The 27,986-nt window shown below is 52.0% G+C and overlaps 12 protein-coding genes across 12 annotated transcripts; 6 read left to right on the top strand and 6 right to left on the bottom strand.

Moving 5' to 3' along the window:
- Positions 1 to 25: 25 nt before the first annotated feature.
- Positions 26 to 2,966, bottom strand: T310_1966 (uncharacterized protein; the record flags this gene model as incomplete). The annotated part of the gene is made up of 5 exons (XM_013475142.1): positions 26 to 1,591; positions 1,935 to 2,376; positions 2,444 to 2,692; positions 2,749 to 2,877; positions 2,944 to 2,966. The coding sequence occupies 5 exons, from the start codon at positions 2,964 to 2,966 to the stop codon at positions 26 to 28; spliced, it is 2,409 nt and encodes an 802-aa protein (XP_013330596.1).
- A 936-nt stretch (positions 2,967 to 3,902) lies between these two features.
- Positions 3,903 to 4,837, top strand: T310_1965 (uncharacterized protein; the record flags this gene model as incomplete). Its single annotated transcript, XM_013475141.1, has 2 exons — positions 3,903 to 4,068; positions 4,188 to 4,837. 2 exons carry the CDS (start codon positions 3,903 to 3,905, stop codon positions 4,835 to 4,837), a joined length of 816 nt encoding a protein of 271 aa, XP_013330595.1.
- A 454-nt stretch (positions 4,838 to 5,291) lies between these two features.
- Positions 5,292 to 7,336, bottom strand: T310_1964 (MFS sugar transporter; the record flags this gene model as incomplete). Its single annotated transcript, XM_013475140.1, has 7 exons — positions 5,292 to 5,955; positions 6,061 to 6,317; positions 6,407 to 6,605; positions 6,686 to 6,730; positions 6,794 to 6,985; positions 7,050 to 7,234; positions 7,310 to 7,336. The coding sequence occupies 7 exons, from the start codon at positions 7,334 to 7,336 to the stop codon at positions 5,292 to 5,294; spliced, it is 1,569 nt and encodes a 522-aa protein (XP_013330594.1).
- A 789-nt stretch (positions 7,337 to 8,125) lies between these two features.
- Positions 8,126 to 10,130, top strand: T310_1963 (Alpha-N-arabinofuranosidase; the record flags this gene model as incomplete). Its single annotated transcript, XM_013475139.1, has 7 exons — positions 8,126 to 8,232; positions 8,309 to 8,503; positions 8,676 to 8,788; positions 8,853 to 8,867; positions 8,929 to 9,017; positions 9,077 to 9,176; positions 9,229 to 10,130. 7 exons carry the CDS (start codon positions 8,126 to 8,128, stop codon positions 10,128 to 10,130), a joined length of 1,521 nt encoding a protein of 506 aa, XP_013330593.1.
- A 781-nt stretch (positions 10,131 to 10,911) lies between these two features.
- On the top strand, positions 10,912 to 14,727 carry T310_1962 (RNA helicase; the record flags this gene model as incomplete). The annotated part of the gene is made up of 3 exons (XM_013475138.1): positions 10,912 to 12,624; positions 12,696 to 14,391; positions 14,453 to 14,727. 3 exons carry the CDS (start codon positions 10,912 to 10,914, stop codon positions 14,725 to 14,727), a joined length of 3,684 nt encoding a protein of 1,227 aa, XP_013330592.1.
- A 522-nt stretch (positions 14,728 to 15,249) lies between these two features.
- T310_1961 (C2H2 transcription factor) lies at positions 15,250 to 17,135 on the bottom strand (the record flags this gene model as incomplete). Its single annotated transcript, XM_013475137.1, has 5 exons — positions 15,250 to 15,356; positions 15,413 to 15,475; positions 15,524 to 15,551; positions 15,600 to 15,856; positions 15,917 to 17,135. 5 exons carry the CDS (start codon positions 17,133 to 17,135, stop codon positions 15,250 to 15,252), a joined length of 1,674 nt encoding a protein of 557 aa, XP_013330591.1.
- Positions 17,136 to 18,552: 1,417 nt separating this feature from the next.
- T310_1960 (uncharacterized protein) lies at positions 18,553 to 18,984 on the top strand (the record flags this gene model as incomplete). The annotated part of the gene is made up of 2 exons (XM_013475136.1): positions 18,553 to 18,762; positions 18,823 to 18,984. 2 exons carry the CDS (start codon positions 18,553 to 18,555, stop codon positions 18,982 to 18,984), a joined length of 372 nt encoding a protein of 123 aa, XP_013330590.1.
- A 783-nt stretch (positions 18,985 to 19,767) lies between these two features.
- T310_1959 (uncharacterized protein) lies at positions 19,768 to 21,203 on the bottom strand (the record flags this gene model as incomplete). Its single annotated transcript, XM_013475135.1, has 7 exons — positions 19,768 to 19,818; positions 19,884 to 19,906; positions 19,989 to 20,026; positions 20,229 to 20,276; positions 20,520 to 20,880; positions 20,945 to 21,001; positions 21,053 to 21,203. 7 exons carry the CDS (start codon positions 21,201 to 21,203, stop codon positions 19,768 to 19,770), a joined length of 729 nt encoding a protein of 242 aa, XP_013330589.1.
- Positions 21,204 to 22,374: 1,171 nt separating this feature from the next.
- On the top strand, positions 22,375 to 24,114 carry T310_1958 (Multicopper oxidase, type 3; the record flags this gene model as incomplete). Its single annotated transcript, XM_013475134.1, has 1 exon — positions 22,375 to 24,114. The coding sequence occupies one exon, from the start codon at positions 22,375 to 22,377 to the stop codon at positions 24,112 to 24,114; it is 1,740 nt and encodes a 579-aa protein (XP_013330588.1).
- A 278-nt stretch (positions 24,115 to 24,392) lies between these two features.
- Positions 24,393 to 25,168, bottom strand: T310_1957 (uncharacterized protein; the record flags this gene model as incomplete). Its single annotated transcript, XM_013475133.1, has 2 exons — positions 24,393 to 24,968; positions 25,130 to 25,168. 2 exons carry the CDS (start codon positions 25,166 to 25,168, stop codon positions 24,393 to 24,395), a joined length of 615 nt encoding a protein of 204 aa, XP_013330587.1.
- A 1,132-nt stretch (positions 25,169 to 26,300) lies between these two features.
- Positions 26,301 to 27,254, top strand: T310_1956 (3-oxoacyl-[acyl-carrier-protein] reductase; the record flags this gene model as incomplete). Its single annotated transcript, XM_013475132.1, has 2 exons — positions 26,301 to 26,364; positions 26,416 to 27,254. 2 exons carry the CDS (start codon positions 26,301 to 26,303, stop codon positions 27,252 to 27,254), a joined length of 903 nt encoding a protein of 300 aa, XP_013330586.1.
- Positions 27,255 to 27,398: 144 nt separating this feature from the next.
- T310_1955 (uncharacterized protein) lies at positions 27,399 to 27,968 on the bottom strand (the record flags this gene model as incomplete). Its single annotated transcript, XM_013475131.1, has 1 exon — positions 27,399 to 27,968. A coding segment is annotated over one exon (570 nt), but the record flags the coding sequence as incomplete, so codon positions are not given.
- Positions 27,969 to 27,986: the final 18 nt, after the last annotated feature.

Genomic DNA, 27,986 nt, shown 5'->3' with positions numbered 1-27,986 from the left:
AATGGAATGGCTGTCGAAGCCGGTATCAATGCTGACGATGTTCCGCCGCCCTATCACACTGCTCCAGGAATTTATAGATCCCCTGTACTCCTTCATAGTCTGAAACCGACTGCGGACTGCCTAGTTCTGATAGCTCTGGGAAGAATACTCGATCACCGAGCTCGCTGATTTCCAAGCTGGAATACCCCGACGGAGACGAGGTCCAGGGGTTCTTCCCAAAAATCTCAATGTCCTCAAAACTGATCTCATTGGTTTCCTTGGACAGTCCCGGCGACGTTTGCATGTTATCTTCACCAGACATCATCATACGCCAATCGAGATCGTGGTGATGGTCAGTCCGCGGTTGTTCGTGGATAGTAAACAACTCTGTCTCCGGTGACGGCGCCATGCTCGGGGCAAACGGGAAGAGAAGAGCGAGTTCGGTGCCATTTCGGGCGTCAAACTCTTCATCTTGGAAGATCCGTCCCCGTTCTACTCCGACCTCATCGCAAAGCCGCTCCACCTGCTCGGCGTCACAGCCTGGAAATCGGACTCTGATCGTGGACTTGTCATGCAGCGATACTGGCAGATCACCCAGCGTTGCAAGGCGTTTCAAGTCGTTCATCACCGCCGCAAAGTCTTTTAGAGCGCGTGCAAAGTCCATCGACAGCATCTCCATGAGACCGTCCGAGTTGAGGGTGACAGGCTGGGGAGCCTCGCCACTCTCGTTCTTTCCAAACCCCTTAAGAGCACCAAAAGCTGTGATGGTGGGAGAGAGCTGGAAATCGATGTAGGAACCAGGAGCGGTACGGGGAACTTCTGCCATTCGGCGCTCCACCTTGTCCTGCAGAGCCGTCACCGTCTTGAAGCGTTTCTCGCCTGTGAGGGGATCAATGCCATCGAAACGAGCTCTCTTCCCTGAGAGCAGGAATCCGCGCAGCGCTGCAGAAACATTATTGATGACCTCCGCAGGGGCAGCTGGAGCGTGAGAGAAATATCTCACGCCCCCAATACGTCCAGCGCCGATGGCATAGCCGCCTGCCGTGCGGCCCAGGGTACCTCCCGTCAGGTTGGGACGGAGAGTCGACGCAAAGGGGGAATGTGAGGTGAAGCGCGCGACAGCAGAGCCGATGCGAGAAGTCTGAAATGACGCAGACGACCGCGATCCGGACCGGATGTAGGAGCCAACAGTGCCGCTAGCACGTGTCGTGAAATGGCGGCTTCGGGCTTGTCGGATGGCCGCGGCGCGACTGATGGGCTGGCGAGGGGTTATACGAGCGTATGCGGGCTGAAGTCGTAGTTGTAGCGGTTGCGAGGATTCCGGTAATCTGGCCTTGATGGCCTTGGCTGTCTTCTCATAGGCGAACCTTGGAACCAAGGTCAGAAACGCCGTACCTAGCAGAGAGCGGAGGGATTCCTTACCTGGCTGCCCGCCAGAGTTTCGGGAGCAGCAGATGCCCACTTGATGGAGCCATTGCTGCGAAAGACCCGATAGGCCTTCAGTTCTCGATGTAGTTGGTGATGATGGAAGGTGATGAAGAGAAGTAGAGATGAGCAGAATGGGGATGCCTGATCTATGAGGGGTCTCGGTCGGCGGACGGTGGTGGCTGTGCTGGCCTGAGGTATCCGCCCAATCCAACCAACCACATGTATCCAGCCTTAACGCTTTCATCCCATCAGCCGATTAGTAGGTACAGAATTCCTCATGTTTGAGGAGACAAGGGGAATAAAATAAATAAAAACCATATCTTAACATATCTTAACATATTTAATATTGTCTATATTGATGCGTGGGAATCTACAAGTTCAATGTCCATATCCGGGAGCCTTTAATCGATGCGTCCGACACATTTCCAGCTTGCTTTACTCCGCATAGGTTTACTTTGTACCATCATCGCTTTTTATTCGTCATCGCCAAAGAAGACCTTGATGGGCAGCCAACTATCACCGCAAACCTTGAAGCGTTCCTTCAAGTTGCTCAGCTGATCGACCTCCTCCGGTGTAAGCTCCCAGCCATCGAGTTGGAAGTTCTTCTCGATGCGGTCCTTGTTGACGGACTTGGGAATGACACTCCAGCCCTTCTGCAGCCCCCACATCAGGAGAACCTGCTGAGGAGTTTTGCCCTTCTTCTCAGCGATCTGGAGAAGGGTAGGGTTCTTGTAGAGAGGCGAGTTGGTGGAACCCAAGCACGAGTAACCCGTGCTGTGAATGCCCTTAGAAGTGTTATAGGCGACCAGCTTGGGCGATGGATTGCACGGGTGCAGTTCGATCTGGTTGACGGCGGGCACAATCTTGGTGCTAGGATCATTGAGGAGGCGTTCCAAGTTCCTAATGCCAAAATTGGACACCCCAATGTTTCGCACCTTGCCGGTGGCTGGCAGCTTCTGCATCTCTTGCCTTTCATTTTATTTTAAATCAGCTGCTGTCGGTGGCCTCAAAGTACGAGAAAAAGGAGTTGGCTTACCAAGTCTTGATGAAATCCCAATCCGGAAGGTGCTTCTTCTTGTCATTGGGGTCAGTGGAGCTGGGCCAGTGCATCAGGTAGAGGTCGACATAGTCTACACCCAGGGCCTTGAGAGAGGCGTCGATTCCCTCCTGGACGCGGTGATGCCAGGTGTTGTCGAGCTTGGTGGTGATCCAGATCTCCTCGCGCGGAATACCCGAGTCCCGAATACCCTGGCCTACCTCCGCCTCGTTGCCGTACGCAAGAGCACTGTGGACTCTCCGTCAGCTCACCTGAGGCCAAACACCGCTTCAGGAAGCACTCACGTATCGATGTGGCGGTAGCCCGCGAGCAGTGCATTCTTGACGGCCTCCCGGACCTCATTGGGCTTGGATTGCCAGGTTCCCAGACCGACCGCAGGGATCTTGTCCCCGGTGTTGAGAGTGAACGTCTTCCTACGAGACCACTGTCAGACTCCTATGTAACTGAAGGAACGGGTGTCACGCAACAGGTGAACATACTTGGTGTATTGCAGGTTCGACATCTTGCGAAATTGAACTGCAGGAAGGACAGTCGTGGGAGATCGCAAGTAGACAGAAGGGACAATGCAAGCTGCAGACTGAGAGATGCGAAAGGCAGAAGGGGGACCCCCTATAAATGAGGGGATTCTTACCCGCGCGAGATTCCGCATGGCGGGGACAAGAGATACCTAGAGGCGACAGGTGGATAGACTGCGCACCAGATTAGTTTTCGACTGCAGTGAACAACAAAGTTATATCATTCGTCCACTTGGGCCAGACTGCTGCGGATTCTCGGCCTCTAACAGTAAGAAGGAACGAGTACAAGCGCTGCTTGCATCATTTCGAATGCTGCATGTAGTTGATCGCTCGCATTGGAATCTTGAAAAGCCATGGCGACTTAGCTGATCAGAGGCTAAGCAAGCGCATCACCCACCTTAGAGCACAGTCTTGCATCTGCCGGCGCTATTCTTTGTTAGCAGTTTTGCGTGCAGCGGGACAAGATGGATCAAGAGTGGGTAAGCAGCCATTATCTGATAAGGCTTGCATGTCCCCTGGCAGGCGTGTTTTGCCGTTTAATTTCACGAATCAATGCATAGAACGCTTAAACTTGCATTATTTGCATTATTAATCAACATGTTAAGTCCAACTCTGTCCGCGGGTTGACCTTCCTTCCCGGCGCTTGCCGTTTATGGGCGATGCTACGGCTGACGTCACCGCCTGATTCTGCCGCTCACGGGGCCATCGCGAACTGGCAAACCTCGCGGCACAGGCAACAAAGTGACCAGCGATCAACACCAAACTGCATCGCATCCTTCCCATCTCCACTCGGCTAAATTGCGTCCCTACGAGTGGCCTACCTCTTCCGTACTTCGCATTGGCTCCATGCGTGTCTGCTAGACCCAAGTTTCCTGCTCCTGGAAATATCTCGCAGGTACGGACTATCGCTTCCACCTGCAGCCATGTCGTCCGGCTTTGTCTCGGGAGGGACCATCGACGAGCCGGTGGAGCGTGACGATGAGTGGCGCCGGGTCCAGCAGGAGCTCGAGGAGGAGCGGAGGCGGAAGGCGGAGATGGGCAGGCAGGAGGGCGGAAAGAGTCTGTACGAAGTTCTGCAGCAGAACAAGAGTGAGTGTGTCTCGACGCCCCTGCCCATACCGGACGGATGAACTGAGGGCAAGACACAATGGCATGTCTCGGTAACCTGTTGGCTAACGTGTCAGGGTGAAACCTTTCTGGGGGTGCAGTGGCCAAGCAGGAGGCCTTTGAGGAGAAGATGCGCCTGAAGAACCAGTTCCGAGCCCTGGACGAGGATGAAGTCGAGTTCCTCGACTCTTTGCTTGAGTCCACCAGAGCGAAGGAAGCCGCTCTCAAGAAGGAGACTGCCGAGCAGCTGGCCGCGTTTCGTCGTCAGCGCGAGGAGGCAGACCGCGCCCTGCTGGAAAGCTCCACGACCGGTGAGCATCCAAATTCCTCTGGCGGGCCCTCCAGATCCATGGTCGAAGAAGAGCAGTGGACCATCTCAGGACGGAAGAGGAAGCGCAACAAGAAAGACCTGTTATTTCCCGCCAAGGTGAGCAGGTCTTCCGCTACCGATGCGGCAAACCCTTCATCGGAACGGAAGGTGAGCTCGGATGCCACGAGCCCTCCAGCAAGGGCTGGCGAACAGGAGGAAAAGCTTGCACATCCTCCAACATCTACTTCCCCGCCATCGAAGATTCGTACGGATCCCAAGCCTTTGGGAGACACTTCACCAGCCCCTCCAAAGCGTGAAGAGGATCATCCCGTGTCACCTGAACAAGGTAAAAACCCAGCAGACAGCAAGGAATCGGAAGTAAAAGCCGCACATCCTGCGCCATCACTTGGGCTGGTTGCCTATAGTTCCGATGAAGAGTGACAGGACCAATCCTTCCTTATCACCTAGACGCTAGGGTTTCCTGTTAACAGCAGGTCATTCAGTTTGCCGCAACATCTATGTATTTCTCTACAGGGACAGTCCAAAATATAACTCTCGCCCAGTGGCATAATGGGTGTCATAAATTCAGGTTCGTCAAATCCAGGATATCTGACCATCCTTCCGGAGTCTGGTGTACAGTACAGGGGCAGTATATATAATCGAGAATTTTTGGAAATCTGCAGATTTCACAGAAGTTTGCATTATCCTTTTGTGCATGGGGCCCTTGAAGATGGAGATATGATCAAATCCTGTTAATCGCTTGACAGGATATACCAAAACTTGAAAGGCGCATTCTCCAATTTTGTCATCACCATTTGTGGCTCACATCGACATCCTTCTCCAATTCTTCCTCTGCCACGTCATGCTTTCACACGATCAACGCATAGGTAGGCTCTCATTCATAGTGAACGGCCACTCCTTCGCGCTTCCCTTCCTCTGCAGCCAGTCTACGCTCCAGGTCCCGAGAACTGTAGTCCTCCTTCTTGAGTCCGACGACCACCCATGGCGCGTTGGAAAAGAGGTAGTTCATCTCCTCGAGGGGCAATTTGGACGTCTCCGGGAGGAACAGCCAGAAAAACAATGCGTTGGTGAAATTACAGATGATGAATAGGAAGTAATATCGATACCGGACATTGGTCATGGCGATCGGTGTCACCTGGCCGATCATGGTGTTGAACGCAAATGAAGTCATGGTGGCGATGGAGACGCCCTTGGCGCGAGTCCGCGTGTCAAACACTTCGGCAGGAATGATCCATGAAAGAGGTCCGCACGTGGCGGAGAAGGAGAAGTTGTACAGCCAAGTCATGATAATAAAACCCCAGTGGGCTCCAGTATTGTTGGCCTCTGGCGGGAACAGCGCCAACAGGATACATGCGATGATGAAGGTGACCATGTTACCCAGATTGCCGATGATGAGAGGCCACCGGCGGCCGAAACGATCGATGAGCATCATGCAGCAGAACTCTCCCACTAAGGCAATCACGGTGTTGATGGCCTGATATCGAAGCGTGTCGTCGCCCTTGATGCCAATTTGATTAAAGATCTCGACAGAGTAATACCTGTGCGATGGGTGGAAGAATTAGCTTCGTTGATTCTCCGAACGCGGCATCGTGTGCCCTCTCTTTCGCTCCGTTCTAAAGAGCTTCTGGGAGTCGGGCTCTTACTGGATAGCAGACACGCCGGTCAGCTGGACTGATGCCTGCAGGGCGCAGCATAGGAAAAGCCGCCGGAATGCCGGCCAAGAAGTGAACAATTCGGTGTAGGACTTGGCCTCGTGCTCATGCTCGTACGTGATACTTTCTTGGATCTGATTGAATTCGGCTCGAACCCAAGGATCATTTTCGTCTCCATGAGTGTGCAGCTTCGCAAGAACCCGGAGGCCCTCTGCTTCACGGCCATGATCGATCAGCCAACGGGGAGACTGGATATCCACTGTCAGTACCCGAACTGTTTGAAAGATTTCACCTCATCTCGACCGAAGCTAAGCTTGGTCCTGGGGACATGCTTTACCTCGGGGAACAACAAAATCAGGAGACCCAGGAAAACTGCTGGAATGATCTGAATCCCCAGCGATACCCGCCACTGAGCGCTGTTGGTCGGGTCGAAGCCAATGTAGGTGCCGTAGCTGATCCAGGCGGCACACAGCGAGCCAACTCCTAGCATAAACTGCTGCAGCGCAGTCACCCGTCCTCGGATGCTGGGGTGGCACCTGAATCAAAGTCAGCGGGACGCTGCCTTTTATGACATACCTAGAAATGTGACTGCTTATTTTGGAAGCTCGGTACTTACAATTCGGCTTGGTAGGGCGGGATAATCATTGTGAGAATTCCAGCACTGCGATATCAGTTGGTTAGACTCTGTGCCTTCAGTTCTCGCCCTTCTCACGTGGTAACTCACGCAAATCCGGCAAAGAATCTACCACTATACAGATACGCAAGGGTCTGTGCTCCGGTCTGCAGGCCTCCTCCCAGACAGAATATAAGGCACCCGAGGGAGATCGTCCGTCGTCGGCCCAGATAGTCACCAGCCGGTCCAGCTAAGGCGGCTCCAAAAAAGGCACCTGTGGTGAACATCGACACCACAAGTCCACTAGAATCGAGATGATCAGCCAACTCGTTGCATGGAACAATTCTTGGTTTCTCGTGCCACCTACCTTTGTGTATCATTTGCGGCGAATTTGGCCGAAAAGGACTGACAGGCAATCACTTCTGCAATGACACCCAAATCATCTACCCAAGTCTTCGCATTAGTACATGTCCAAAATCCGGTTTTGCGCATGTACAGGGACAGAAAATAACGTACATCCAAAGAGGAATGACCCGAGGGAGGCAAAGGTGCCTATCAGAAACTGTTCCAGCGTTCTGTCAGTTCATACTCTTTGTTGGGACTAGAAGCTATCTTCAGACAACTTACCTGGTACCACTTTGGAGGGAGAGGCATGGTTCGAACTAATGAGACCTGCGATCTTGCGACTGTAAATTGAAGCCACCAACCGTACCACTCAGCGTGAGAGACGACTGTACCAAGCCCTTCACGAAGGGGCGTGGAAGAGACTATTTGAGTTCCTACTATATAAGACAGGAAGAGTCCTTCTCCGGTCCATCTTGCAATTCAAGGTCCTTTCTAGACCTCTCCCTAACTGTGTGGGGAAATCGCGTGGCACGTTCTTTTTCCCCAAAGCCCCGGTCGGGTTTGGCGTTCATACTACTCCGTACCCCAGAATTCTCCGTATTCTGCAGATAACGGATAGATAGTCCACACAACTGCAGCAATTGATCGTCGCGGTGCGACTTGTCCGCCGGAGATTTACCGGATTGACGCATGCAGTAAACAGAACTCCGGAGGCGGGGCAGATTGCGGACGATGTGGAGAGCCAATGCGTTGGCCCCAGCGATACCCCAGACTGTCCTGATTCATGGAATAATCGCCCCTGTCTCGAGAAATGCCGCCAATTGAATCCAGGAAATTGTCCTGCGGAGCGGTCACTTCACTCGGCTGCGCTTCTCCATGAGTTTAATTCTAAACTGCAACCAAAGTTCTGACCGCCATGGGGCCGACAACAGAGCTCTAAGAAGAGACGCCTCAGTCTCGTGCTTCGCTGACGTTTTGGGAAAAATACCGAGTTGCGATCATATATCAATCCATTCTCCAAGCGCGCAGCGGTTCTTTTCTGGATGATGTAACAAGATCTTTGAGTGCTCTAATCGGCAAACGTCCTGTTCGGCAAAGATGACGACATTCACCAAGCTCAGCGACGAGGAGACGCCCACCATCTCTGTCCATGCGTCCAGGCGTCTGTCCAAAATCAACCCCAACATCTACTCGGGGTTCACAGAGTAGGGAGCCGACAGACGTGTCTACCGGTTTTAGTTCGCTAGTGAGACCCTGCTGACTGATAGCTTTCGTTACCAGGCATATGGGACGATGCATCTACGGAGGCATATATGATCCCGGAAATCCTCTGTCGGACGAGAATGGCTTTCGAAAGGATGTTCTGGAGGCTCTGAAGGAGCTCAATATCCCTGTGGTTCGCTATCCCGGCGGAAACTTTACCGCCACGTATCACTGGTTAGACGGTGTTGGCCCGAAGGATCAACGACCCGCGAGGTATTCAATGACTTCTTCTCTTGGATTTCATTTCTTTCGTTTGACTGTCTGTGTTTTACCATGGTTCTGTTTTAATACCATGAACTATTTGAGAGACTTTAGCTGGTTTCCATATAATTTTTTTACCATACGCGGCACCTGTCATGCTAACAAAGGGAAACAATTTGAACAGACCGGAGCTCGCCTGGCTGGGGACTGAGACCAATCAGTTCGGCACTGATGAGTTCTTAAAATGGTGTGAGATGCTCGGCGCGGAGCCGTACCTCTGCTTGAACTTTGGAACAGGTGCGGCGTGCCGATATCCTGACCCTTGTACCTGAGAACAAACAAACTAATTGGATTGATTTAGGCACTCTTGATGAAGGTGAGCATCCTTCAATTCCTGTCCTATAATGCCAGCACAAGATGATGTTGACACTTCTCAGCAATGGCATGGGTCGAGTACTGCAATGGGACGGGAAATACCTACTATGCCAACCTGCGGAGGAAGAATGGTCGGGAGAAGCCCTACAATGTACGATCCAGTCACTGATTGGACATTCTGTTTTTTAAATACTAATACCAGAGTTTCAGGTTAAATACTGGGCTCTGGGTAACGAGACATGGGGTCCGTGGCAAATTGAACAAATGACCAAGGAAGCCTATGCTCACAAGGCGTATCAATGGGCCAAAGGTACGTTGACAATTTATATATCTATTTATCTATACCTCTAACATACGTACAGCTCTCAAGCTGCTCGATCCGAATATAATTCTCATTCTTTGCGGTCAGGACGGCACTGCATCGTGGGACTACTACACCCTCAAACACTGTCTGCAGCCAACAAAGGCTACTCTAAACAGCAACCCGGTTCCCCTTATTGACATGCACAGCATTCACATGTACACGGCGTCGTCCAAGCATTTGCCAAACGCCACCGCACCCTTGGCTGCGGAGCGTGCGATTGAGATTACATCCTCCCTGATCGACCTGGCTCGGATCGAAAACGGGATATCCCCGGATGAGCCGCGCCCGACGATCTGCTTTGACGAGTGGAACGTCTGGGATCCCGTGCGTGCCGAGGGCAGCAAGGGAGCCGAGGAGAGCTACACCCTGTCCGACGCGTTGGCGGTGGGAGTTTTCCTCAACGTGTTCGTCCGGAAGAGCAAGGACCTGGGAATGGCGTGCATCGCGCAAAGCGTCAATGTCATTTCGCCGCTCATGACGACCAGAGACGGCATTGTGAAGCAAACGACGTGGTGGCCGCTGTGGCTTTTCTCCCGATTCATGCGGGGCTGGACCATCGGTGCGCATGTTTCCTGTGGCGCCTACGAGGGCGAAACCTCACCCGCGTGGCTGCGCGGCGTCAAGGACACTCCCTGGCTGGACGTCAGCGCGGCCTTGGGTGACGATGGCTTTGTCAACGTAGTTGTCGTCAACATCCATGAAACTAAGGACTTTAAGACCAACGTCAAGGGCGTCAGTGGAGGTCCTGTCACTGTCTACACGGTCACCGGAGCCGATGTGTCTGCTACTAACATGAAGGGGAAGCAAGAGGTGGGAGTTCAGGAGAGTACATGGGACGGCAAAGGCAGTTATGTGTTCCCGAAGCATTCTCTGACGCTGCTGAGATGGAAGGCAGAGTGAGAACTGCATGTTTAGAGATTAGATTTTTGAGACTTTTTATCTGATAGATATGTCTATATTGAGGGGTTATGATGGATAGAATGCTGCAGACCGGCATACAGGGGTCAAACATAGAATTATATTCTCTTTTCAACCAGGTCATATATTGCTAGGCCTAGAAGTCGATGATTTTTTTTTCCTCAAGAAGTAACATCTACCTGTGAAGTAGGTACCTAGTAAAAAGAAACTAAAAGAAACAAAGAATGCAACGAAAAAGACAAACATGCACTACAACACAAGGAATCACATGTTCTCACTACTCTCCAATTATGCATAAAATACATATTGCCAACCTGCATTCATTCCTATCTTCTTAATAGTCCAGTCCTTAGAAAAACGAGAAGATGTTACACAAGTATGCTATGGCAAAAATGAGAGGCCGTATAGGAAGCGAAATAGAACTGTGAAATAGTATTTCCAGTTTAGGTTTAGCGTCTGAATTTTGTCACGTGACATGACATCGGGCATTGGAAGTTTCGACCCGGCTTTCTATCGTTCGCCACCCGACGAGCATCGAAGCACTTTATGTGCCGACACCACCACTACCGCCGTCACTATCGACTCTTCGCTGCCAGTATTACAGACAGACACAGTTGAGGGAACTGGCTTGATCAGGTTTCCTCTGACGCCTCGATGGACATGAATTAGCTTGCGCTAGATATACCATTCCATCTCGCGTGCTCACTGCTGGACTCTCTCCGGAAGTAATACTCACATCTCACTACCTAGTTGGCCTGCAACAATGGCTCGCCACGGGGATACTCGCTCACCATCACCTGTAGGCAGCACCTATTCTTCGTCCAAACGGAGCCGGAGAGATGAAGACCGCTACGAGAGGAGCAGGCATGATGATGGGAGGAGTTACCGTCGATCACGCAGTCCGGCAGAGGTAGGTGCACAACGCCGTGGGCCGATGATCCACGACGCATTATCGCTCACAAAACCCTCGCTGCTGCAGAGGCGATACCGTGATCGCGACCGAGATCGTGACCGAGACCGGGATTCTTACAGGAGACGCGATCGATCGCTAGACAGGCGCGATCGCGATGACTACCGTGACGACGACATCTACAGACCGAGCAGGCGGGACCGTTCTCGGGATCGTCGCCGCTCCCGCTCCAGAGACCGGGATGACTATCGACGGAGAAGTCGCTCTAGAGACAGGAGTCGTGACAGAGACTATCGAAGCAGGCGAGATGACTCCCGCGACCGGGCTCGGAGGCGGAGAGACGATTCTACTGACTCGAGGCACAAGTATAGACGGGATGACAGCAGAGACCGTGCTTCCCCAAGAGAGTCGGACTCCAGGTCCCGAGAGGTGCGTAACAGGGGTTTGACCGATTTTGCCTCTCACACCATGACTGACGTTGCTGCGCAGGCTTCGAAGGTATCAGCGCCAACGCCTGCGGCCCAGACAGACGAAGAGAAGAAGGCGGAACGACTGGCCAAATTGGAGGCCTGGAAGCAGAAACAGGCAGCGGAGCGGGAACGCAAACAACGTGAACTCGCTGCGTCCGGCGGCGCACGGAACATCTTGGAGGAAATAGACAAGAGATCTAGGCTGTCGCCCGCTGTTGCTTCGACCAAAGCCACGGCTCCTCCTTCACAGGAAGCTACTCCGGCTGAAAATGCTGGGAAATTCGACCCGAAAGCAATTGCGAAGAAGGCCACTGCCACCTCGACAGGGCCGTCTCCACTGGGCAAGGACGTTGCGGTCCCTGATTCTGCTAAATCCAATGGAGCACCAAATGCTAACAATGTCTCAGCCGTGGAGAGCAAGTCTTTTGGTGAGTCAATAGGCCCTGCAGACTTTCTAGCCAGTTCGTTGGCTAACGCTTATGATCCAGCTGCTCCGTTGAAAGCGCGCGGTAATGTCGGCAGCTTTGGATTAGGTTCCAAGGCTGCTGCCGATACCGATAAACCTTCTACGCAGCGGACCTTGGGCTTTGGCGAGGAAGAGTCTACGCAAAGGAAGCTTGAACGACTTCCGACGCCTCCACTTGACGATGCGAAAGACGCCGCGGCTGACGGGACGGTTGAAGACGAAGAATCGGACATCGACATGCAGGATGGCGGCACAGAGGAAGAAAATGCTGCTGCTGCTCGTGCGGCGGCGGAGAAGCGAGAAGAACGCCTGCAAAGCCAACAGGCCGCGCTAAGTGCCGAAGCCAATGGCGACGTTGCCATGGCCGAAGCACCGCAACAGGACAGTGCTGCTGCTGGGCAACAAGCAGGCGAAGAGGAGATCGACCCTCTTGATGCTTTTATGTCCGGATTAACGGACACTGCTTCCGCCCAGAGGACCAATGGCACGAAGTTCTCGAAATCCAAACAGCAGCAGCCCGAGGCTATCTTTGGTGATGAAGATGACATGGACATGAGTGCCGTTGGCGAGGGCGACGCCGAGGACTTCCTCGCGCTTGCGAATAAGAAGAAGAAGAAGGATATCCCCACCGTTGATCACTCCAAGATAGATTATGAACCCTTCCGCAAAACTTCTATACCGAGCCTGCTGATCTTGCTGAGATGACAGAGGAAGAGGTCGCGAATCTGAGACTCGAGCTCGACGGCATCAAAGTCCGTGGACTCGATGTCCCCAAACCGATTCTCAAGTGGTCGCAGTGCGGATTAGGTGTGCAAATAATGGATGTAATCCGCAAACTTGGTTATGAAAAACCAACCGCCATCCAGTCCCAGGCGCTTCCTGCAATCATGTCTGGCAGAGACGTGATAGGCGTCGCCAAAACTGGGTCCGGAAAGACCATTGCCTTCCTTCTTCCCATGTTCCGACATATCAAAGACCAGAGGCCTTTGGAGAACATGGAAGGTCCTATCGGCTTGATCATGACGCCGACTCGAGAACTGGCGACGCAGATCCACAAGGACTGCAAGCCATTCCTGAAGGCGCTGGGTCTTCGAGCCGTGTGTGCGTATGGCGGTGCTCCAATCAAGGATCAGATTGCCGAGTTGAAACGCGGAGCAGAGATCATCGTCTGCACGCCCGGACGGATGATCGATCTCCTGGCTGCAAATGCAGGCAGAGTGACAAACCTGCGGAGAGTGACCTATGTGGTACTTGATGAGGCAGATCGGATGTTTGACATGGGATTTGAGCCCCAAGTCATGAAGATCATGGCGAACATCCGACCGACGCGCCAGACAGTCCTCTTCTCAGCGACGTTTCCTCGCAACATGGAAGCTCTGGCGCGCAAGACCCTGACCAAACCCGTGGAAATCATCGTCGGCGGTAAGAGTGTGGTCGCGCCCGAGATCACGCAGATTGTCGAGGTGAGAAACGAAGACACCAAGTTCGTGCGCCTGCTGGAATTGCTGGGCAATTTCTACTCGGATGAAGCGAATGAGGACGCGCGGACTCTGATCTTTGTTGACCGCCAAGAAGCCGCTGACAGTCTTCTTCGTGAGCTGATGCGCAAGGGCTATCCTTGCATGTCGATCCACGGAGGCAAGGACCAAGTCGATCGAGACTCGACTATCGATGATTTCAAGGCAGGTGTCTTCCCGGTCTTGATTGCAACTTCGGTCGCCGCTCGTGGACTCGATGTGAAACAGCTCAAGCTCGTTGTGAACTATGACGCTCCCAACCATCTGGAGGATTACGTCCATCGCGCAGGACGAACCGGACGTGCTGGAAATAAGGGCACGGCGGTTACGTTCTTGACGGAGGAGCAGGAGCGATATTCAGTTGATATTGCTAAGGCGCTCAAGCAGAGCGGCCAGCCGGTTCCGGAGCCCGTGCAGAAAATGGTCGACTCCTTCATGGAGAAGGTGAAGGCCGGTAAAGAGAAGGCGGGCGGATCAGGCTTTGGCGGCAAAGGACTGGAGCGGCTGGATCAGGAGCGTGACGCTGCACGGAACCGGGAGCGCAAGACGTACCGGACGGGCGAGGAAGGCGATGAGGAGGAGCAAGAGAAGGTCGACAACAAGGGAGAAGACATCTTCGCCAAGGCGGCCTCTGCCGTGCAGCCATCTGGGGTACCCAACGTGCCGAACCTGGATGGCAAGATCACGGTGCACAAGACGGAGAGACCGGGACCGCGGCCGTCGAACTCGAACGATCCTCTGGACAAGGTCGGTTCAGCGGTGGCGGATATCCATGCACGGTTGAACCGAGCCGGCGTGATGAGGTCGGGAGCTCCCATCGACAACAAGGGACCAGATGCGGGAGCATTCCATGCGACGTTGGAAATCAACGACTTTCCTCGTAAGTTTCCTTCTTTGTCCATTTCTATTATTACGCATTTACTAACAGTGTTGTCATACAGAAAAAGCACGTTGGGCCGTCACCAACCGCACAAATGTGGCCAAGATCCTGGAAGCCACGGGTACATCGATCACAACAAAAGGCAGCTACTATCCTCCTGGCAAGGAGCCTGGCCCAGGCGACAACCCCAAGCTGTACATTCTTGTTGAAGGCGACACGGAGCTGGTGGTCACCAAGGCAATGCAGGAGCTCATGCGGCTGTTGAAGGAGGCCACCCTCGCGGCGGCGGATAGCGAGGCCCGCCTGCCTGCAAGCGGGAGATACAATGTTGTCTAATCATTATTAAAATAATTAATCTCTTGAATAATGAATAAATAAATAAATAAATAGCTCATGCAAGATGAGATGAGATGAGATGAGATGAGATGAGAATTTTTGTCTCTGTTCTCTGTTCTATTCGTAGTTCGAATATTCAGCTTTAGTTTGCTTTAGCAAGGACAGTGCATGTATATATATTTGAGATTTCTTTTGTATATGTTGGCTAATTAGAACGTTTTCAGATAGGAAAGTTTTTTTTTGCTTTGTAGCTCTTTCTTCCTCTTATCCATTCATTTATTTATTTCCTCTATATTACATTCCTCTAGACATCCAGATTGAAAAGGAAAAGAAAAGAAAAACCCAATCGCTATACCAATCAATCCGGGTATATGTCGTGTTTCCTGCTCGTTCTCGTGGGCAATAGCAAGAGACGAATGGTGAACGATGGCTCGTGTAGATAGGTAGATAGAAAAAAAAAAAAGAGCAAGCAATTCGCCTTCACGCCTGCCTATTTCCCTGTTGCGCCTGCCACCGCTGTGATTACGATGTAGCTGCTACGGATGGAAAAGGAGATCGATCGATGGCTGGGGTTGACACTGCCGGGGTGTCGAGTTTGTGGGTGGTCTTTTGGTGGCGTTTGAGCTGGTCTAAAAGTACAGTTACTACAGGCGCGAAGCGATTGATGGAAGAGAGTCTGACTTACCAGGACGAGTAAAACTTTTGGAACAACCAGGAAAATTACATTTGTGCTTGCGTTCGCCATGTGCTATTCCGGTCAGTAGAGAGAAAGAAATACCAGACCAGAGATACATACTTAATTTGTGACTCGACATATTGGATGACTATCATAGTGTTAGTAGATGATAATAAGAATCAAGAGCAGCACTTACATCACCCGTCTGAAAGTTGCACCCCGGAAAGGTACATTTGAACGGCTTCTCACCCGTATGGGTACGGGTATGCGTTTCTGCTGCTGTTAGCCTGGCCAACACCACAATCGACAGTACACATACTGAGCTCGCTGCTGTCGGTAAACGCTTTCCCACACTCTTGGCATTTGTAGGGCTTTTCGCCGCGATGGCTTCGCTCATGTCGCTCGAGAGTCGCCTGTCTTGCAAACAACTTCCCGCACACGGAGCATTTAAAGCTTTTGTCTGTCAGAAACAGTCAGCGATGGCTGGCCCACACTCAGACAATAAAGGCATACAGTTACTGTGGGTTAAAAAGTGTCCCTGCAGCTTGGACTTTTGAGAGAACGGCTCGTCCGGCCGGTGACAGCCTTCCCACCGACAGTAATACCCGTAACCCTTCGCTCCATCAACAGGATCGATGTGCTCCGTGACCAGGTGTTGTTGCAGAGCACTGGCATCCGCAAAGAAAGCCCCACAGACCGATTTCGTCCCAGCCCGATCCAACGTCCATCGGCACACGTGCGACTCATCGTCGTCGGCCAACGCTGTCGTGGGGCTCGTCAAAATCGAAGATGTCCCGCCATCTAGCGGCGGGGGAGTTTCGACAGGACTCGACAGGAGATGAGAACTGTCGCTGCACCGGGAATGCCGTGCGTAGTGGGAGACTCGGTGATGAGAGTGGCTGTGGAGATGACGGTGGACCCGGGCTTGCGACTGCGCACGAGAGAATTGCTGCAGGCCGGTATCGCCCGAGTTTCTGAGATAGCAGCCGAGATGCTGATACCCAGCATCCGAGCACGAGGGGGCACCGTTGCCTACGAAGCAAGGCAGCTTCTCAAAGTTGCCGCCATTCGGCTGTCCCTGTTGAACATTAGGCACACCGGAGGAGGCTCCAAGCATGTCATACATATCCACGTTAGTCAGATCCGTCTGGCTGGAGTAGGCAGGGCTCCAGAGCCCGACGTTGTCTTTAGAGAAACCATGACATGCGTGACTGTGAGAAGGCTGAGAAAAGGCCAGCTGTGCGTCGGGGGTTTGTTCGTCCCCGGAACCCTTGGGCAATTGCGTCTCGGCTTCACTGGACTGAGGATTCTGGCTTTGTTCCCCCGATGTGGGCGGCAGGAATGCCGAGGGGTCCCACGTCAGGGAGGCATCCTGGGCCAGAAAATCGGCAATGCTGTGGTCGACGCTCTGGGAGTCGCCGAAGCAGTTCTTGTCGAAGCAGATGGGCCCCGTGTTCCCGCAGTTGACGTCGTCGCAGTGCGACTCGGAGCAGACGGTGGAGTTGTCGCAGTCGACGAAGCCATCGCAGACGGAGGAGCAGTTCAGCGAGCAATTGTCGACCTTGCAGCAGGAGTCGTCGATGCCACAGCTGGTGCTGTGCTCGTCACGATGGCAGGCCCATTGGTCGGGGGCGACGGCACCCGGCGGGAGCATCGACATTCTCGCTGGAGTAGCATCCAAGGCCTCCCAATGGCAGTCCAGGCAGAACTCGCCCAGCTCTGGCAGAGACATGAAGGGCAAGAACGCCCTCTGGTGGGAACGCCGTGGTTCCCAGTATGATTCCTTCGGCGGGACGATACGACGGACACGGACGAGGCGGATTTCTACGAGAAACGACGACGTCAGCCCGGCAGCACGCAGTGATGGCCACAAGGTACGCTTACCAGGCGCAGGCGTCACCGACGGACGTGCGCCAGGCGGGAGAACGGAAGGATCGACAGCGGCAGCCAGAAGCAGTCGACGGGCACAGACATGGAGGCAGCAGATAAAACGCACAGCAGCAGAGGGGGATCCTGCCCGCGAGGCAGGCGCGGCGTGGAGGAGGAGCGCAGAGGGCAGGCACGATCAGGATGGGGACCTTGGTGGTTAGCCGTCATCTGCACCTTCCCTCGGCGGCGAATGGCCGCTCGCCCAATCGTAAGCCCGCAACAGGCAGGCGCGCCGGGATTCCATCGTCAGCAGGAGCGTCACAGCCCGGTCATCGCCCAGCGCCTGCCAGGGCTCTGCCTCGCTCGTCTGCAGACTTCGAAGACATAGTAATTTCTTCGCACGATCTCGCGCTGGATCTGCCCGGCGGTGTGGCGGGCGCGGCAAGGGCGAGCTGGCCCGCACGCTCCCCTGGCGGATGCTATCGATTAGCTCGCTCCGGATCGCCGGCTAGCTCGATGCTCGACGATCCATATGAGGGGTCTCCCACCGCCTCAGCCTATGGCCAGTTGCTCCAGTAGCCTGTAGACATCTGTTGGCTTTCCTAGTCGGGTTAGATGCCTCGAATTGCAGCAATTGTGCCGGCAGCCATAGGTACCAACGCAATTGTTGTAGGCGTGAACGAGACAAGCAGTTGGCCTAGGTCATCGACGATGTTTGCTGAATAGAAGTCTTATTAGCATGGCTATTAGCAATGGCTGAGTCGAGAGAATAGCTGCAACAACAGCACATACCATACTCCGCGTTGATGTCTGTTAGGTGGGAAGCACTGTATGCAACAGACGTCCTGCACGGTCAATCCACATCGGACTGAGAGAAAAATGAACAAAAGTGGCAGACAGGCCCATTGAGCCTGTTCACAAGTATTCAGAATCCCATTGTTGTCTCGTAAATTCACAATCTGGCGGGTCGTCGACATTATTATCCTCTTGCAGCCGTGGCGGGGCGTTGGCAGCGTCTCCGGACCACGCCACGTGCCGACTCCGCGGCTGTGCCATCAACCCCAACCATCGACCGACCCCGTTCCCTGCATCCAAGCACCAGCCTACCAGGCAGAAGTACCAGGCAGCAAGCTGTGGACGACACCGGGTGTGGGGGAGTCGGCAGATCTACTTGCCACTGCATTTCTACGACCCATACTACCCGTGCTGGCACGTCTCTTGTCTTGTTCCCCGCACATGGCTTGATTCTCCATCACACACTCCGCATATAACGTCCGACAATGGGAAACATCTGCTCGAAATCGGCCAACCAAGACCCCTTCTCCCAGCCTGGTCGCGTCCTCGGATCGTCCGCGCCGACTGAGCAGGGTCCTGCTCGTGCCCCCGTCCCCAAAAACGTCGCCGCCAAAGGCCCCGGGAGGACGCTCGGCGGTGGCGCGCCCTCGGGCGATGGCAGCGATGCCCGCACCAAAGCCGCAGAGGCTGCACAGGTAAGTCGACAGTGAAAGAATATCGCGCTCGATCCGGGTCTGACATGTCTTGCTATGCAGAAACGAGCGGAAGCCTTGCAAGCCTCGAATCGCGGCAAGTTGAGCAGCCAGCTGGCCGCGCAGAAGGCGCAGACCCACGCGCAGACCTTGAACGAGGCCAGCAAGGCGGAGAGGGCGGCGCGGGATGCTGACCGCGCGGAACAAGCCAGACGGTGGGATTGACGGCAGCACTGTCTAGATCGAGCTGTCTGATGAGATAGGGCAGGATATCGAATATTCTGCCTGATGCAGACAGGAAAACACATACCTTGGTCTTGATGAACTTACGATGGAATTCTACGATTACACTTTGACGTTTTCTTTCTTTTCATTGCATGGTTGGAGTTGGTTATGAGATTGACATTGCTGGTCTATCCTATTGCTACTGCACTTACGGCTTGAATTGCACTACCAAGAACTGACAATATACCTACGCGTGCTAAAAATTATGATATGAGATGATTCTTGAATTGCCATCAGTTGTACATACACTGACATGAACTGAAATGATTGACCTTTTAAGGATACATTTTTGCCACCTAGGTGCCTGAAGTAGACATGGTGCCTGCCATTATCCAGAGGTCATTATCTTATCCAACAGGTCCAAGTGTGTCATATCATTTAATAATTCTATCATCGTTTTTTTTTCTTTTTCTCAAGCACAGCAAGTGGAATAAATCTAACCCGGCACCTAAGGGGTAATACTCGTTGCTTTTTTTTTTCTGGCCAGGTAGATAGGCAGGAACCTGCAAGACCAAAATAAAAAAAAAAGGGAACCGAAAAAAACGAAGGAAAAAAAAAGAAAAGAAAAGAAAACAATGGTGGCTTAGTTTGTATGTCCCAGTCTGAAACAGAACAAACCTACTTAACCGCACTGCTTACGCATGTCACTGCATAAACGGGGGGAATGTACGCCGTACTGTACTCAAGCGGATACTGTATAGTTGGAGCTGAGATAGATGTAATTCACACTATTTTACAGAAGAATTGGTCATTGTCACCTTGGTAGGTAGGTACCTACGAATTATAGCACTTTATCCACTGCCACCACTGCCACTTTGTATGTAGAGAACGGTACATACAATAACTTTAGATTCAATCTTTTCTAATATCCTGTCAGCGAGTCAGGTAGTCGGTTGGTCAGACAGTTCTTCTGCCCCAGGATATAGTATAGATTTCATTCTCACCTATGCACAGTACATTAGCCTTACCAGGGGAGGAGGGGCTATCCTTCAATCAAAAACACACATACTATCTTACTGTCTCGAATTTTTTTCGACAGTAATGATTGGTACCCCATGCGGAATACGTTCTAGACCAGTCTTGCATTGCCAGAAGAAGAAATAGATAAATGCAGATAAGATAATGACGCGTGGCAAGGCTTGGCGGGCAGGGCTCTCCCTCTCTTTTTTAGGGTTAATACTCACTAGTAGGACGTAGTCTGACGGGAGGATTTCTGGATGAGGCTCACGGTGCTAATATTAGATATCATTAAGTGCTTTAATTAAGAACTAGTATTATTCTACTTTAATGCTGACTACATGTATATACCCTGTATTAACATGTCCAGACTTTGAATGCCTTGGTGTAACATTTATGCGAATTTGGAGACTATTCAATTGCTTGACAGCTAAAACACAGACATCTCCATCTCCTCCTTAGCAGTGGAGGCTACCTAGATTTTCTGAAACAGCAACAGCCGCAGGTCAGTTACCTACTAGTTCGACGGCGGCATCGTCCTCAACGACACCGGGAACACGCCCTCTTCCTCCTCCTCATCAGCACCCCACAACAACATCCACACCCCCTCGCTATCCGTCTCCCCCGCATAGAAGCGCGTCTCCCACTCGCCAGACGTGCTGTTCACCACGAATACGGTCTCGCCGTAGAGATGGAACTCGGGAACGGTCTCGTTGTTTGCTGCTGACGAATTTCCGGACACGAAGCCTATTTGTTTGGTGGAGGATCCCGCGCGGGGGATGGCCAGTGCTTGGTTTGTGAAATTCGCATTCGCATTGGACGAGGCAGTCGTGTTGGGGTGGGCGATCCATGTGGTGGGGGAATCTGGGCTTTCAGTGACTATATTTTTTTATTTCTGACTTAGTTTGGTGATTTTTTTTGCGAACGGGGGGATAGATCTTACAGTAGATGCTCGTGAAAGACGAGTTGGCAGATGTCGCATTGTTCACATAGGCGTATCCTGGTCTTCAGTCAGCTGGATACGGAGCGAGAAAAGTTCTCTAATACTTACCCTCGTAGTAGAGAAGAGGCAAGCCTCCCATGGCAGAACCACCGTAAGCATAGATGTTGAAGGTGCTCGACGCTGCGTGAGGAAGGGCAGGGAAGAGGGCGATGAAAACCCCTGCAGAGAGAAAGAAGAGAAACTCCAGTCTTGAAGGCATTTTGTCAAACGAAAATGACTGTTGTAATGAATTAAATGAATGAATGAATGAATGGCAATGGCAATGGCAATGACAATGCTGGTTTCGTCGACAAGCGAATGTTGGTCCTTATCTATCCAGGACTTGGATTGACTCTCCGCAGGAAACGTTATCCTTTAACTCCTTGCAACGCAGAAGAGCATTAACGTTATTTTAATGCCTTTCTTTGACGACACGTCACTCCACGACCTTTTCTGCAAGGTTATCATCAGGAACGCGTGGCAGATTTCGTTCTGTTCCTGCAGGAGAGCGGGACTGTGAAACATTCTCCCGAGCCCTAGAACGCATCTCGCATAGATCACTTGATAGATCACTTGACAGAAACATGCCAATATTAGAAGTTTTTCCTCTTCCCAGATCTAGACCTTTCTTGTTCATGCGCCCATGGCTGACGCTTTGCTGACGTTGACACCGCTATATTTTTCGGATCTATAAGCTGACGAAGATGCTCAGCCTTCGACACGCAGACCCTGTTCGATAGATACATTCATTCCAGCATTCATGCAGGCGGCGTAAGAAAGTTCTTACTTTGACAGGTACAGTACATCCACTTAGATCGGAGAAACGATCTACCTCGGCGAATATAGCAGTTGAATATACCAGTTCCTCCGGGTCGGAGGATAAGAAACGTTTCAGCCAAGGAAATCTCCCTTGTCGTTCCTGTTTCGTGTTGATTTGTTTCGTTTCTTCAGATACAAAAAAGCTGGGATATATCATCGTCTCTCTTAGCTGTGCGGAAAGTAAATGGTTTTCTACCCCTGATCGTATTATCACGGCGTTTCTTATAGATAGTATACGCGTTTCTATTGTCGACCCTTGCGATAATACTATAGATTAAGATTTAATGGCTGACCATTTAATAATAAGGATGTTAAGCCAAGAGTTTTGTCGACGTACGTTGATTGCGTGGCTATCACCATGCGGAGATATCGACTCCCATGGAGTATTCTAGCAGGCACGGTATCATCGTAAATACTGCTTATGGCTTGTATATAAGAGTGATGGTCCTTGATTGAGATGCTCGATTAAGCAAGACATTCATTTCATGTCATTGACCTTACGCTCGTTCATACCTATAGGAGACTGCTTTAAACACTCTCTTTATATACACTACTTTCGTTGATATATTACTATGAAACTCTTGTCTGGACTCGGCCTCGCCATCCTCGCCACAGGCAGCCCTCTGTCGACCAGACAGGCCTGTTCAGGAAATACTGCCAGCGACAGATCAACCTGGTGCGACTACAGCATCAGCACCAACTACTACGACGTCGTGCCCGACACGGGCGTCACGCGAGAATACTACTTCACCCTGCAAGAGGTGACCATTGCCCCCGATGGCTTCGAGCGAATCGCCTACACGGTGAACGGGACCATTCCAGGCCCGACCATCGAGGCCGACTGGGGCGACACGGTCGTCGTGCATGTCACGAACAATCTCACCGCGGCTGGGAACGGCACCAGCATCCATTTCCACGGCATCCGCCAGAACTATACTAACCAGATGGACGGCGTGACGTCTATCACGCAGTGTCCCACCGCCCCGGGCGAGACCATCACCTACACGTGGCGAGCGACGCAGTACGGCTCGTCGTGGTATCACTCGCACATCGGCCTGCAGGCCTGGGAGGGCGTCATGGGAGGGATCATCATCAACGGGCCCGCGACGGCCAACTACGACGAGGACAAGGGCGTCCTGTTCCTCACCGACTGGAGCCATGCCACGGTCGACGAGCTGTACGACTCGGTCCTGGCCAACGGCCCGGCCACCCTGGACAATGGCCTCATCAATGGCACCAATGTCTACGGCGAGGACAATTCCACCGCCCAGACGGGACATCGCTTCAACACCTCCTTCACGGCGGGCACCTCGTATCGCTTCAGACTGGTCAATGGCGCTATTGACACGCATTTCAAGTTCTCCATTGACAATCACACTCTCACGGTCATTGCCAATGACTTTGTTCCAATTGAGCCGTATAATACGACCGTTCTTAACATTGCGATGGGTAAGCAGCTTTATTACCGTCAATCAGTTCTCTTGCTAACGACGCCAGGTCAACGCTACGACATCATCGTCACGGCAGACAAGGAATCTGTGGCGGAGAATTTCTGGATGCGCGCCATCCCCCAGGCTGCCTGTTCGGAGAACGACAGCACGGACAACATCAAGGGCATCGTGTACTACGGCGACTCGCCCTCGACGCCGACAACGACCGGATACGCGTACACGGACAGCTGCGACGACGAGGACCTGAGCAATCTGGTGCCGTACCTGGCGCTGGACGCGGGGGACTACTACTGGAACGAGAGCGAGCCGGTGACGATCCAGCAGGCGGCGGCGAACGTGTTCCTGTGGTACATGAACGACACGTCGATGTCGGTGGACTGGGCCAACCCGACGCTGCTGCAGATCTACAACAACGCGACGTCCTTCTCCAACACGAGCGGCGTGATCCAGCTGCCGACGGCGGGCGAGTGGGCGTACGTGGTGATCACGACGACCATCGCGGTGCCGCACCCGGTGCATCTGCACGGCCACGATTTCTACATCCTGGCCCAGGGCACGGGCACCTACGACCCGGCGACGGATCTGGTCAGCCTAACGAATCCGCCGCGACGAGACACTGCCGTGCTCCCTGCATCGGGTTACTTGGTGGTCGCCTTCAAGACGGACAACCCTGGGGCGTGGCTGATGCATTGCCATATCGGATGGCATACGGAGATGGGGCTGGCCATCCAGTTCATCGAGCAGTACGATGTGGCGCGAAGTCTGATCGACTATGACTTTCTGCAGGAAAACTGCGCGGCGTGGGAGTCGTATGCGAAGGTGGAGGGCACGGTGCAAAACGAGTATGATGATGGTATCTAGCGGCCTAAGCAGCCTACAAGGGTGTATTATCGAGGAAGGCTAAACCCTAGCGTATATTAAAATCATATAGCACACAACTTTTGTATACTCCAACACGATAATGAAAAGCACTCAATCCAAGAAAGAAAGAAGGTATACGGATGCCAGACATACTCATACATGAATTGAAGAAGGTCACTCAAGGCCAGAAGGAAAAAAACAGACATATACGCCGACATACCTGTCCTACCTATGCAATGATAGCTAGGATAGGGTAGCTCACCATCCCGCTGGAATGGTTAAGCATCACTGTCCGCATTGCCACTTCCATTGCTGACACCATTAGTCCATCCGGTAGCATTGCCATTGGAAGACGCGCCCTGTTCTTCTTCATCGCTGGTACCATCAGACTCTTCGTTTGCACTGCCTCTCTCCTGGACCATGCGATCCCCCAGGGGTATGCCAAAATCCGACGACCAGTATACAGATGGGTTACCAAGCCGCTGGTTCACCTGACCAGTAAATGAATATGTTCTCCCCGGGACAAAACCAGTGCCATTGCAGACAACGCGGCAGTATCCACTTGATTCCAGAATCGCAGGACTATTGCGAGCGGCTTCCAATCGGACTGCAGGGTCAGCGGTGTCCCTCGCTCTAAGAATAACTGCCACTGTTTGTCGTTCGATTGCATAGTTATACTTGCCCCGTGGCCTGACCCAGAGCTCAATGATCAATTGGTTTCCTCGCAAAGTTATCGGTCTATTGTTATAAAACTCGACGGTCATCCAAACGCTCCGGAGAGTTCTTTCATTATTGGTGTCATTATCCTCGTTCGGGCCCGGCATCTTGTGAACTAGGTAGTTTGCTTGATGTGACTAAGGGCAGATATAAGAAAGGTAGGTGGTTGAATGATAAATAGGTCAACAATAGAAGGCGACAGTTGGATAACTGATTTATATCCCACTTGCAGATTATATTATGTAGAGAGCAGCGCACAAGAACAAGTATTTTCAGACTTGCTTGATCTTTGTCTGACCTTTTCAGGGTTATGTAGATGAAGGAAGAAATAAAGCATTGCGAATGAATCCCTTCTTGCTGGACAGCTTCTTATAATGCACTTTGTTAGTCATATTTGCAGTCATATTGAGTTTGAAGAGTCATTGATTGATTCATGTCGAATTTTGTGTCAATCTCCAGGAGCCGCATACGATGTAGTTAGTTAATTACTGTATGCATATTATAGGGCATAGAAGGAAAGATGGCATGTATGTACCTGAGTATGGTATGGAATGATATATCGAACACTGACTGACACATGATGCAATAAACGAGAAGGATATACGCCAATGCTGAAAGACTCTATTACAGCTCAGTAAGATTGATCGATCAATTAAATTGTAGTAATCAGAGTAAGAATGAAGGAAGAGGAGATTCTCACGGAGATGCTATATAGAAATAGAATATGCTCGTAAGATATTGAACAGGCGCGTATATTCCTCCCCAAATGTTCTGGTACAGCATTGGACTGGACTAACTATCACCTAATTGATTTTACTGCTCAGTAAGAAACTCGTATATTATAATCTATAACAATAAGCTGATATACATACTAAACATCTGCCTTGCAAGAGGTCATTGCCAAAAACCATAGAGTATTCCGTATTAGGCAATACAATAAAGCATCACGTGAACCATCACGTGTGCCTATTTATTTATATCTGTAAATCCCCGCACTAACCCAGAAAGGCTACGCATCTTCCACCCCGCCGGAACTTTGCAATTTTTAGCCAATCTCCATGTCGGTTAAATACTTTATCTAGATAGGTAGATTCAATGGCAGATAATTCTAGGTTAATTGTTTAGTTGATGCCCCGCGTCGGGGAACTCTCCGGCATTATTACCAGAGTCTGGCCACGTGAGGGGTCGTATTGAAATGGATTGATTGATCGTTGTTGAGTTAAAAAAGACGAAAAGTTTGTTTGTTTTTCTTTGATGTTGTTTATTAGCCGACTGTTCATTCTTGTCAGACAGATTCTTTTCCTGTATTGAGTAGATTCAATTTATAAGGAGATAAATTTCTTGTGCGGGGTATTTCTCTCTCTGCCTTTTATATAACTCGATTGTTGACAACTGCCAGGTTCAACGATTGATTGATTGATTTTCTTTCCCTTTCTTTCAGTATTATTTCGTTTCTGCATTACTAGATCATGGCGTCTTCGCAGGCTCGCCCCCTGGAGGGCAAGTTTGGCATCGTCACGGGAGCATCACGGGGTATGCTGTCTGCTCTCCCGTCAGTATCTAGGTACTGTGCTAACTGCTCAGGCATCGGCGAGGCCATCGCCCGCAACCTGGCCAGCAAAGGCTGCTCGTTGCTGCTCAACTACACGTCCGACTCGTCGCGTGCCCGCACCGAAGAGCTCGCTGCCTCGCTGTCGACAGAACACTCGGTTCGATGTGCAGTCGTCCAGGCTGACCTGGCCGACCCCGAGCGCGGCACCGCCACCATCCTGTCTGCGGCCAAAGAGCACTTCACGAACCCTGACACGCACACCCTCCGCATCGACATCCTGATCAACAACGCCGGCGTCTCGCAGGACCGCCGGCTCAACGACCCCGTCAAGGGCCCCATCACGCCCGACTACTTCCACTGGCACTACAACATCAACGTGCTCGCCCCGCTGCTGCTCACCCAGGCCTGTGTGCCCTACCTGCCCACCGACCGCTCCGGCCGCATCGTCAACATCTCCAGCGTGTCGTCCAGCCTGGGCTTCGTCGGCCAGTCCGTGTACGGCGGCACCAAGGCTGCCATCGAGGCCATGACGCGCACCTGGTCGCGCGAGCTGGCCGACCGCGCCACCGTCAACGCCGTCAACCCGGGCCCCGTCATCGGCGACATGTACTTCTTGACCGGCGAGCAGTTCTGGAAAGACATGCAGGGCTGGCAGGACAACACGCCGCTGAGCAAGGTCGACCCGGAGGGCAAGGACCTGGCCGGCGTGGACGAGGAGAAGGTTCGCCTGATTTACGAGAAGATGGGTGGTCGTCGACCAGCGTTTACCAGCGAGATTGCTGGCGTCGTGGCAATGCTGTGCACGCCCGATGCGGCGTGGTGTACGGGGAGCGTGGTTAATGCCAACGGGGGGATGAAGTTCACTGTATAGACTGCATGAATTTTGTTTATTTTGTTAGTAATAACGTGATCTATAACCTAGTCGGACAAATGGCCTAGTCGGACACTTCCCCACCATCATACAGCTTCACAGTCAAATTTCACCACAACTATATAGAGAAATCATCTAATTACATTAAGAACTATTTCTTGTACGCTGGGAGCATGTACGGGCAGTATGCCCAACTGTTCCACATATACTGCACTGACGTGCAGCACGTTTTTGTGGTCTTTCCTCAGTAACCTCAACCACCCTACTCTCCTCTTCATTAGCTCTTCGTACACGATCTATCCCTTCTTCAATAGTTAAAGCATCTTCCTGTCCTATATATGTACGGCGCCTCTCTTGCTTTCTCTTTTGCTTCTCATTTGCAGCCTTCAGTGCCCTGTTTTCTGCTGCCAGAATGGCAGCACTGTGCATGGCCATACAACATCCCTTGATCAACTGATTCAGAGCTCGATTGGTCGGACTGGATGGACCCTGCATGCACTGCTGCATATATCCCTTGACCTTCTCAGCCTGGAGCTCCACTTGGCGTATATTATGTGGTGTGGCCGTGACCCAAGAGGATTGGGAACTATGAGAGGTTCCTGGGGGGGTTGGTGTACACATCTGGGTGTTGAGACGTGAAAGAACCTGCTCTGGATCATATGGAACTAATCCAGTAGCTCTGAACCCACTCTGGATGTTTCTTTCACTCAGGGCTGCTGTACGAATTGAAGA

Source organism: Rasamsonia emersonii (genome assembly GCF_000968595.1).
Source record: "Rasamsonia emersonii CBS 393.64 chromosome Unknown ctg1118621760009, whole genome shotgun sequence".
Lineage (NCBI taxonomy): Eukaryota > Fungi > Ascomycota > Eurotiomycetes > Eurotiales > Trichocomaceae > Rasamsonia > Rasamsonia emersonii.
This window is presented reverse-complemented; position numbering and strand designations above follow the sequence as displayed.